The sequence below is a fragment of the Hypanus sabinus genome, chromosome 11, assembly GCF_030144855.1.
Source record: "Hypanus sabinus isolate sHypSab1 chromosome 11, sHypSab1.hap1, whole genome shotgun sequence".
NCBI classification, from domain to species: Eukaryota; Metazoa; Chordata; class Chondrichthyes; order Myliobatiformes; family Dasyatidae; genus Hypanus; species Hypanus sabinus.
This window is the reverse complement of record NC_082716.1, coordinates 21,540,842-21,552,900: the sequence shown is the minus strand read 5'-3', so window position 1 is coordinate 21,552,900 and position 12,059 is coordinate 21,540,842. Positions and strand designations below refer to the sequence as shown.

General features: G+C 37.7%; 1 protein-coding gene across 2 annotated transcripts in view; it reads right to left on the bottom strand.

The window, feature by feature from the left end:
* Positions 1–7,185: 7,185 nt before the first annotated feature.
* The window catches only part of fnbp1l (formin binding protein 1-like), a 145,422-nt gene continuing 140,548 nt past the window's right edge, over positions 7,186–12,059 (bottom strand). The window contains exons 14-15 of one of the 2 annotated variants that reach the window (XM_059983924.1): positions 10,817–10,975; positions 7,186–9,993 (exon numbers count right to left, since the gene is read on the bottom strand). In XM_059983924.1, coding sequence (XP_059839907.1) covers positions 9,986–9,993; positions 10,817–10,975 — 167 coding nt within the window. In that variant the 3' untranslated portion in view covers positions 7,186–9,985. Of the gene's footprint in view, positions 10,976–12,059 lie in introns of both variants that reach the window. The other variant, XM_059983923.1, reaches the window with a different exon arrangement.

Here is a 12,059-nt window from a genome sequence, read left to right as displayed (position 1 = left end):
TTTAATTACTTTTCATCATAACTGGACTAGTTTTGACAAATACCAGATAGGCAGATTATCTGAAATGCTTTATTTTAATTTCACACTATGCTGGCTGCAAAATGCCTGTTTTGAAAAGATGTGGAAATTGTGGGCTACTCGACCTCTGCTCATTCCCCCGTCCCCACCCCATTTTGGCTGTTTCAGATGTTAGGCTGCCTTCAGAGATCTGAGGTGATCTTAGCAAGTTGGTTTGTCATAGGAGACAAAAGGATCACGATAAAGGGGTGTTTTTTTTTCCTGAATGGAAATCAAAAAAAAAATTGCTGGGACCTCTGTTACATGCTGAGCAGTTTTCAGATGACACACAAAAAAAGTTGTAGATAGTAAGGAAGGTTGTCAAAGGATATAGCAGAAGTAGATCAACTGGAAATTTGGACAGAAAAATAATGTGGACAAATGTGTAGCAATGCATTTTTGGGAATTCAAATGCAAGAGGAAGGTATAGAGTTAATGCACGACTTTTAAGAGCATTGATGTACAGATAGATCTTGGGTTCAAAGTCACATCTCCTTGAAAATAGCAATGCAGAATCAAATAGGGTGAAAAGGGTGGTGCATGGGATGCTTGCCTTCATTGATCAGAGTACCAAGCATGGAAGCTGTTAAGTAATTTTGCAGCTAGATAAAACCGGTTGGGCCACATTTAGAGTGATGGGTACTGTTCTGGTCACTGCACTTTTGGAAGGATAGGAAGGTTTTGGAGAGGAGCAGAAGAGATTCAGCAGGATGTGCCTTGACTGGAGAGTATCAGCTATAAGGAGTAGACAATTATGAATTATACAAAATAATGAGAGGCAAAGATCAGGTAGATAGCCCTACTGAGTAGATATGTCAAATATTACAGGACATAGCTTTGAGGTTGGGGTCAGAGGAAAGCTTAAAGAAGGTTGGTAAGTTTTTCTTTCTTTTTAAAAACATGGTAGTACATGCCTTGAACCTAGACAGAGCGGTAGATACAATGACAAAGGCTAAGAGACAGTTTAACCTTCGCTATTGTAGATGAACAAGCAGGGAATTACGTGCTGGTAGATGAGATGAGTATGGATAGTCATCATGGTTAGTGGGATAAGAGACCTGCTCCTGTGCTGTACAGTTCTATGTTTATGAGTATTGATAAGGATTCCTGACAAGGATGTTACATTTCTTCAAGACTTTCAATGTTCTTGAAATGATTTGTTTCTTGGAAATCTCTTACTACATTAGAGCTTCAACTATAGTACTTAATTTAGGGTTCTGGATGATCTTACTTGTCCTCTGGAGTTGGTTAAATATCATCACAACTTCCAATGGCGTTAGTTTGAGTGAGGACACTGACATTGCTTTATTTGAAATACCAATGGACTTAGAGGATTTTGTGGAGACAACATTCACATGTTCTTTCAGTGCTTTGAGGTGCACTGCCATAGGTAATCAATATCTCCATTACATAAAGGGAGATGGGATCTCTGCACCAAGAAATTAAACAGGGTGATTAGTGATTTTGGCTTTCACTGAGCATAGTATGAGTCAGATAAAAGAAACTGGCTATTGCTGGGACAAAAAAGATTCCCAAAGCTTTATTAACATATTGTGCACACAACTTGAATCAGACACCTATTTTAGTCCGTGTTATGTTTTATAGGTTGGATCTATTATCAGTTGCATGTACATAGAAGAGATAAAGTTTATAAGCAAAAGCTGGGAATATATGAAAATAGAATCATCACTGGCATATGTCATAAAATTTATTGTTTTGCAGCAACAGTACATTGCAATACATGGCAATAAAAACTATGTTACAATATAAATATACATATACACAACTACATATATAAGTATAGAAAATTAGTGTAAAAGAGAGGAAAAATATTGAGGGTTCATTGTCACTTGGAAATATGATAGTAGAAGCTGTTCCTGAAATGTTGTCTCTTCAGGCTCTTGTACCTTCCCCTTGATGATAGCAATGAGAGCATGCCCGGTGAAGAGGGTCCTTAATGATGTATGACACCTTTTTGAGGCATTGCCTTTTGAAGGTGTCCTGGATGCTGGGGAGGCTAGTGCCCATCATGGGGCTGGCCGAGTTTACAACTTCCTGCAGCTTTTTCCAATGTTGCGCAGTGGCCCTCCATATCAGATGATGATGAAACCAGTTAGAATGCTTTCACAGTACATCTGTAGACATTTGTGAGCATCTTCAGTGACATACCAAGTCTCCTCAAACTCCTAATGAAGTATAGCCACCGTTATGCCTGCTTTGTAATTGCATCAATATGTTGGACCCAGGATAGATCCTCAAATGTTGACACTCAGGTATTTGAAACTGCTCATCTTTTCCACTGCTGATCCCTTAATGTTGACTAGTGGGTGCTCCCTTGATATCTTCTTCCTGAAGTCCAGAATCAATTCCTTGGTCTTAGTGATGTTGAGTGCAAGGTTGCTATGACACCACTCAATCAGCAGCTCTCTCTTGCTCCTGTACACCACCTCATCACCATCTGAAATTCTGCCCACAATAGTTGTGTTGTCAGAAAATTTATAGATGGCCTTTGAGCTGTGCCTAGCCACATAATCATGGGTGTAGAGGGAGTAGAGCAGTGGGCTAAGCAACACCCCTGAGGTGCGCCAATATTGACCATCAGCGAGGAGATGTTCCAATCTGCACACACTGGTCCCCCGGTGAGGAAGTCAAGGATCCACTTGCAGAAGGAGATACAGAGGCCCAAGTTTTGGCTCTTTTTGATTAGGATTATGTTGAACACTGAGCTGTAATCAATAAACAGAAGCCTGATGCAGGTATTACTATTGTCCAGGTGATCCAAGGCTTAGTGGAGAGCCAGTGACATTGTATCCACTGTAGACTTACTGAATTAAAGACAGGTTTAAAATCCAAGTTTAACTTTGAGGTGACCAAGTCAAATTCAACTTGCAGCAACAAAAAAAATTTGCATTGTATTCACATCAATCACAGGGCCATGTTCTCAATCTGTTAGTGTTTATTGCTACAGGTACAAAATTAGACATTATGGCCTGTATAATTTTTGTTTATGAATTCTAATTTACTGTCCAAAGGAAAACTGCAGAGATAGCCCAGAAAAGCACAGTAATTTGTTGCAAGTATTATAGCAACTGCCTTATCATTAAGTTTCAGAAATAAAGTGATACCATTTAAGAATCTAGAGAACATTCAGCTAGAAACTAGAAGCTCAAAACAACTCCAATACTGAGACAAAGTAAAGCCACTCTGGAGGCAACAGGTTTTAAATACAAAACATCTTACATACATAGTGAAATAAGTTATTTCATGTCAACCACCAGCTCAGCCCAAGGATTGTGTTGGACAGTTGTGTCACCATGTTTCTGGCACCAACATAACATGCCCTCAACTCACTAACTCTAACCGTATGTCTTTGGAATGTGGGAGCAAACCAAAACATCCAGAGGAAACCCACACGGTCATGGGAGAACGTACAACCTCCTTTTTGACATAGTAGAAATCAAACTCTGATTGATTATCACTGGCGCTGAAAAGCAATGAATGCGCTGAATCTGTACAACTTTGTAATATATAGTGTTTTAAATCAGGTTCAAATAAAGCAGCTGGAATGAAACAAACCTGGCCACCTATGACATCTTTTTACTATGCCAAAATGAATTCAAAAACTATTTTCTCCCTGTAACTAAGTATTTACATCTGAGAAATAAACAATTTCCTCAAAAGAGCCACCAGTCATGTGCCAGCCACTCCAGCAACCCTCACAGGAAAGATATTTTTCCTAATCCTCAGTGACAATTTGATTCCTACATGGACAACCATTTCCTTGAAGTGGAGACTATTGTGTTATTGTCATTAAGGACCCTCATCATCCAGGACTTGCCCTCTTATTGTTACCAGCAAGTTGTGGTACAGGAGCCTGAAGACATACACCCATCATTTCAAAAACAGCTTCTTGTCCACTGCCATCAGATTTCTAAATGGACAATGAAACTATGTACACTACATCAGTAACCTTTTCTTTTGCACTACTTACTAAATTTGATTTTTATACATTTATTATTGTAATTTTTAGGTTTTTTAAAATGATGTATTGCAATATACTGCTGCAAAACAAATTTCACGACATACGCCGGTGATATTAACCCTTGATTCTAAAATTAAAGAGTAAATATCTGAGGCAAAAGGATTATCCTGGGCAGAGCAAGGAAAGCAAAACGCTGTACTGTTTTAGTGAAGAGATGGCATGAACATAATGGGCCACCTGCACAGGAATCAGTGGCAACTAGAGAAGAGGAAATGTTACCACTGTAAGTGTAGCAAGTCCATGATTTGACACTTGCCAGGGAGTGAGTGGGTCAATGAAATAAGTACAAAACCCTGTGCAGGTGAAGAGTTTAGGATGTAAAAGATAGATTGTGTCATTGGCTTAGTCTTTTGACAACAATGTACAGACCATTGGACTGCGTGTCAACATCAAAGCTTAAATTTAAACAAGCTTATTTCTCAGATGAAGCTGTTAGGTTTCATTAGCTGAAGCCACATGAAAACTAAAGTAAACTGCTACCTTAGTGGAAGCCAGTCAACTCCTCTCGTTCTTAGGTGGCCCTTAGGATAAAGGATGATTCAATCCCACTTTAGCTCTCCGAGACCTGACGTCAATGTGGGATCTGTAAATTCTACCACAGATGGGCCAAGAGACGTTTGACAGGGGAGGTAAGTGGGCAAGTTTGTGAGGCAGTACACAGCTTTCATGTTACAACTGGGTTTCCACATCTTACTGATCCATGAACTCAAGGTGATTAGTGGTCATCCTAAAAGCTCCTCCTCCACATTCATCATTTAGGGTCCAGGGCTTCAAAAGGGGCCAGTGGGAATGCGCCAAATGGCCTAATTCTGCTCCTATGTTTTACATTTAAGGCGGAAGTTGATAGTTTCCTAATCGGTCAGGATATGGTGAGAAGGCTGGTGTACGGGGTTGAGTGAGATCCAGGATCAGCCATGACGGAATGGCGGAGCAGACTCAATCGGGTGATGGCCTAATTCTGCTCTTATGTCTTATGGTCCTAGGGAATTTATTTTTATTTTTATTTTTTTTTAAAAAAGGATACTTTGGCAACATTCTTGAATTATTTCCTAATCCATTTGGCAATCCTTTTCCAGAGATGCAGCTCAGATTAAAAGAATTTCAGGAGTCTGGGGTCAAGCATTCCAATTGAGGCCAACTGAATGCAATTAGGACCTCAATTAGCCAGTAAATATGAATTGAGAACTGGCCTGGGAACTTCTGGTCTGCAATGCATCCTTCACCATAAATCCATCAGGGGGAGCTCTTTATGCATCTTTTCAGAAGTGCTCACACCCTGGGAAAAACTTAAGACATTTAGGCAGTTGGAAAAGGGAAAACTCTCCAGTCGGTAGAATTCTTTTTTACTATAATCATTTACAAAAACAATAGGCTTAACTATAAACGTGAACCTACACTGATGTAACAATAATTGTGTTGCAATGAACGGCTGTGTTGCATATTCAGTTCAAGGTGAATGGTTCAACCACAAGTTTGTCACAAAAGCTCTGGACTACATTATCGTACAACTAACTTTGTGCTATTTTAGAAATAGATTTTGTCCAGCACCAAGTATATATTGATTGACTAATGACATGTAGCAGTGCCACTTCAAGTTATCCGCCAGACCCACAATCCATTTCCCAAACCATCATTCATGTGATTTTTTTTGCAAGCATGCATTGTTAATATGAAATTACCCACCAATGATCGCCACACTTATTCATATACAATTATTTCTTAAACTGGCCACTGTGTATATAGTAATAATTATCTTATACTTGTATAATTTGTTTTTTGTATATTGGTAGTTTGTCTTTATGTATAGATTTTAATAACATCTATTGTATTTTATTTTCCTGTAAAGATCTGCAGGAAAATTAATCTTAATGTAGCATATGGTACCAGATATGTACTTTGACAATAAATTTACTCTGTCTGGGTTTTAAAGGACACCCCTTCTGTATTTTTCATCAAATACTCTCAAGGGACTACATACAGCCACCTGAACTAGCAGTCACATTCCACATTACACCACCAACTTCCACACAAGAAATACCAGTAGAACATCTGCTAAATCTGTTAAATTGGAATGGATCTCACAATCCTCCAACTCCAGAGTAGTGGCTAAAACCCAGTTATTCTTCCTCATTCCCAAAAGCCAAGCTTTTTGTTGAATTGATAAAACCTTCGCAAATTGCCATTCATCTGTGAATTAGACAGACAATTTTAAGGCACACACAAAATGCTGGAGGAACTCAGCAGGCCAGGCAGCATCTATGGAAAAAAAATATAGTTTCAGGCTGAGACCCTTTGGCAGGACTGGAGAAAAATAGATGAATAGATTTAAAAGTTGAGGGGGAGGGGAGACAGAGAAAAAACAAGGTGATAGATGAAACTGGGAGGGGGACAGAAGGAGCTGGGAAGTTGATTGAAGAAAGAGAAACAGGGCTGGGGAAGGGAAGTCTAATAGGAAAGGACAGAAGGCCATGGAAGAAAGGGGGGAGGAGCACCAGAGGGAGGGGATGGGTAGGCAAGGAGATAAGGTGAGAGAGAGAAAAGGGAATGGGGAATGGAGAAGGGTGGGGGAGAAGACACATCAATAGAAGTATGAGAAATCTATGTTCATGCCATTAGATTGGAGGTTATCCAGACAGAATACAAGGTGTTGTTCCTCCAACTTGAGTGTAGCCTCATTGCAACAGTAGAGGCAGCCATGGATTGACATATTGGAATGGGAATGGGAAGTGGAATTAAAATGGGTGTCCACTGGAAGATTCTGCTTCTTCTGGCGGATGGAGCATAGGTACATTAATTGACCTGCCAAAGGGTTTTGGCCTGAAACTTCAACTGTATTTTTCTCCCCCCTTGATGCTGCCTGGCCTGCTGAGTTCCTCCAGCATTTTGTACGTGTTGTTTGGATTTCCATTACCTGCAGATTTTCTCTCGTTTGTGAACCAATTTTAAGGGCATCCTGCCAAGTCAGACCTTATACAGTATTTAGTTCAAAAGTGTATCCAAACAGATTACCTGCACAAACTTGCTTAAAAAAATATCAAATGCCACAATCAAACTTGATATAAACACAGTGACTGCTGTTAAGAATATTTCCAGTATTATCAAAACTGATTTAATTTCAAAAAGGAAACAGAAACAGTTAATAATAACAGGTACTTAAATATGACAAAACTCTTTGGAATACATTAATTTATTTAACAATTTTCAACAAAAGTATTTTAAACAGATCTTAACAGTTTAAAAAAACAATCAAAAATTAACATGTGCATAAAGGTCATTAATTCAAAACCTTGACTGCTTCCCATTCTACATTCTACTTTGCCTGACAACTTATCAGTGACAATTTAACCAGATCCTCACACTGTATACAACTTTAACTTTTAAGATATGTGCAAGAAAAACCCCTCCTTCAGTTGTTCGCCTCTTTACTCATATTTGTAATTTTACTCACAAAAAAGCAGCATCTAAAATTACATACGAAGCAAAAGCATTACAACATTACAAACTGGCTAACAGTTTGCTCCAGTTACCTAACTGCAGATTTACAGCTACGGAAAGAGTATATTTTCTATCACATTCTAGCACTTTCACAGTTAATTTGCTATATAAATTAAGACAATTCAGATTATACAGTGCCTACTTTGGAGATTGTGCACCATTGTCAATATTTTTAGTGGTTTACTCAATGTACAAAAAAATGGCCACTAGGGTTGCAGGAAATTCATTAATTTGATGATTCTTTAAAATATATACATACCTATTACAGGGAAGCATGTATATTTCATTTTTTCTTTAGTTTAGCTTTTGAGATTCATTTAAGCCAAGCTTTCCTCAACTTTTTAAGATCAACATCACAGATGATTTTTGTCTGCAATCAGTCTTCCACAATTTATAGTTATTTTTCAGGAACTCTATGCAACAAGAATAATTTTCTGATGCACAGTGTCGTCCTTTTTATTGCAAAGACAAAGTTCCTTTCTAAAAAACAAAACTTAAAATGGTGTTGCTAACCAATGTAAATATCAGGCAATCGATAATGTTTTCTGTAGTTGGCATGTGTAATTTAGTCAAGAAACACTGCAAAATATTGTTGGATTGTGTTTTAAAGTAATAGATTTTCAGCAAATTGTACACTTTTCAGGACAAAAGATAGTTTCACATTTGTGATTTCTATACAGCATAGTATACAGAAGCAAACAAAGCACTAAATCATATTTCCAATGCTTACACAACTGATCAATTGTACCTAGCATTCTTTTCTCCCCCAACAAATAATGGGTTTCTTTGCAGCATTAAGTAAATTGTACTACAAATCACAAAACCCTTTACTTCAAAAAGATATTGCTGAGAACATTTTTCCTGTCACTTGAAAAAACTCCATTTCAAGTAAACCAAAAATGAAAAACACAAATATGAGAAATGTTTGGTTCCTTGTTTGTTGAATTTGAATTAAGCAGACATTATATATTTATTACAATAGAATTACAGTTCAGAACACAGGTTGACTAAGGATTTAGCGGAAAAACAAAGTTGGCATTTGAAGCAGTCTAGAATACCCTGGAGAATATAATATCTACACTTTTGTTACTCAAATTAATAAAAGTGCGTATGGGTTAGATTATCCACAATATCCACAAAATTCAATAAAGCCACACGATGACGAGGCTACTCCAAATTACAACACCTGTACAGCTGTTCGTATTAAACCAGAGCTTTGCATGAACTAAAAAGTTATTCCCAGGAGTTGGCCAAAATGGAAAAATATTACAAACTCTAATTTAAAAAAAAACACATTCATCACAAATCAATTTAGTTAACCAGTACAAATATTTAGTGTTTTAAAAACAACAGTATAAATATTGACTGAAAGATTAGTTGCACACTTCCTCTGGTACCTTATTATAATACATTTGTATAGTAGGTCTACTAGATCAGTAGCTGAAGTACTGACAGAATATACAAGACAGTCAAAATTGATGAGCTGCCATATACTTGCAAATGTAAGCCTTTTTGTGATACTATTGGAAACAATGGCAGTCAGCAGATTTAGGCACTCTTCTGTAAAATAGTTGATTTAAGGCAGCAGCTGCAATACGAGATAGTGGTAAAAATAAGTGGCTGGGAGTCTTGAAAAAGCTCACGATGTACACCTCACATGGTTTCTGCCCAAATGTCTCTTCACAATGGCCCATTTCGTTTTCCTGAAGCCACATGTTGTTTTCAGTTGCATTTCCATTGAATCTTAGTCATCAATGATTAATCCAATTCTCAAAACCAAATGCGGGCCAAAAGCAAGGAGGGAGGAGAATTTGTAAACCATACACTAACAATGAAAAGTTGCACCTACTGTTTTGTCAGAGATCTTCAACACTGGCAATCAACATGCCACTATTTCCATGCAGTACTGATAGCAGCACAAATGAAAAATGGTATGGAACTACAGAAATGAAACATTTAGAAAGGATTATGCTAGGGATTGCACATCAACAAAACAGGCCAACCACAGTACAGTCTAGACATCTCTAAAATCAATATTTAGTGTGATTTACATAAGCATGCAACAGCATGTTAGGGCGAGCATGTAGGATGGCACAGGCAGACTATGTTTTTAGAATACCATTGGATGGTAAAGTCAATCTGTAACACTTCACCTGGGTTGATATAAATACCTTTGACATAAATACTGTACTGTTGATTCACCAGGTACGATGTGAATGGTGTTAATTGTGTTAGTGGCAAAACCAACCATTATCAAACATGCAGGTTCCTCCTCACTCCTCATCTACCAGCCTCTACCTTTCAACAATTGCGCTTTCCCCACCCCAGAAAACAGCTGCATGCAACCTCCTTCAATGCCTCGCCCAAAGTTTCAAGAACCCAAAGATCAATTCAGGAACCTGCAGTCCAGGGAGAAAGAAAGAAAGCACCATTACTAAATTCAGCCGGGACAAACAAAAAATAATTAAAGGTAACAGGAAAAAGTCTCTTAAATTATATGGTAGAAGTTTTTAACCATATAATGCCAAAAGTAAAACAAAATTGCACCAAAGTGTTGAAAGATGTTACATTAAAATCAACCGATAATCAGATTTTTGTTTTGGTAACTTGCAAAATAATTCAATTAGAGTGCAGTAAAATGCAGATTAATTTCCATTTAAAAAATGTAACAGGGATGTAATAAACACTTCAATGTGCCTTCCCATCATCAATACTCAAATTGTTTATTTTGGATCACTTATAAAATTTTTTGCTTAAAAAGTGACAAATAAAGAAAAAGACTTTTAGTTTGTAAATCCACATACTTCAAGCTAAAAGTTTATATTCCAATAAAAATTAAAAAGAAACAATAGCTGCAATAATCAACTAAAAAAGATAGAAAATACCGAGACCCTTCACCTATATACATATTTACAAAGTTTAAGGCAACAGGAATAATGGAAAGAATTAATAGTATCGTGTAACAATACTAGAGTCTAACAGTTTCTGAATACCAAGTCATGGAGTAATTCAGGGACTGCATTCATGCACAAAATTTAACTTTTAAGAAAAAAAATTAATTAACTCAGCTCACATGGTGAACAAAGAATTTTGAAAAAGGAACACAAAGTATAAGCATTCATTTTCTTGATGTTCCTTCACCTTTCCTTTAATTTAAAATTAATTTCCCTCATGACTACAATTGGACTTTAGCTGCTTATATTTATATGTATGTAACTGCACCTTTACTGTTTTTCTCTAGAGTAATATCTATATACGACGTTGGCACATAGCCTTCTTGTCCATTCTGTTTCCTTGCCCTTGTCCAGCCGTCACCTTTATCTTCTTCAATAACATACAATACTTCCCCTTCTTGCATTGATAATGTCCCTTCGTTCTGACCTGCAAAGGAGGAAAATATAGAAAGGTCTGATTGGAATATAATTAATTCACAGAATATTATAGCTCAGAGACAGGGCAGCTGAACCACACAAGATGTGCTGGCTCCTTGGAGGGATCAGAATCAGATTTATTATCACTGATTTATGTTGTGAACATTGTTAATTTACTTTTAATTACAAAATAAATGGTGCAAAAGATGAATAATGAGGTGGCATTCATTGGTTCATTGACTGATCAGAAATATGACGACAAAGGGAAAAATGCTGATCTTAAAATATTGAGTGTGTGTCTTCAGGCTCCTGTATCTCCTTCCTAATGGAGTAATGCAAAGAGGCCATGCCCAGATAGTCACCCAATTAGATAATTGATGAAGGCAAGGCGGTGGATGGTGTCTCCGTGGACTTTAGCAAAGCATGGGAGGTTGGCCAAGAAGGTTCAGTTGCTTGGCATTCAAGATAAGATAGCAAATTGGATGAGACATTAACTTCATGGGAGAAGCCAAAGAATGGTAGTAGATGGTTGACTCTCTGACTGGAGACCTGAGACTAGTGGTGTGCCACAGGGATCAGTGTTGGGTCCACCGTTGTTTGTCATCTACATTAACAATATGGATGATAGTGTAGTAAACAGGTTCAGCAAATTTGTGGATGAAACCGAGATTGTGGACATTGTGGGCAGTATGCAAGGCTTTCAAAGCTCACAGAGATCTGGTCCAGCTGGAAAAAATGTGCTGAAAAATGGCAGATGGAATTTAATGCAGACAAGTGTGAGGTTTTGCACTTTAGGATGACAAACCAGGGTAGGTCTTACATGGTGAGCAGTAGGGCACTGAGGAGTATGGTAGAACAAGGGATCTGGGAATACACGTCCAAAATCCTTCAAATGGTGCCCCAGATAGACAGGGTTTTTAAAAAGAGCTTCTGTCACATAGGCCTTCATACATCAAAGTATTGATTACCGGAATTGGGATCTTATGTTGAAGTTGTACAAGACATTACGAGGCTTAATTTGGAGTAATGTGAGCAGCTCTGGTCATTGATCTATAAGAACGGTATCAATAAGATTGAAAGAGTGCAGAGAAAAT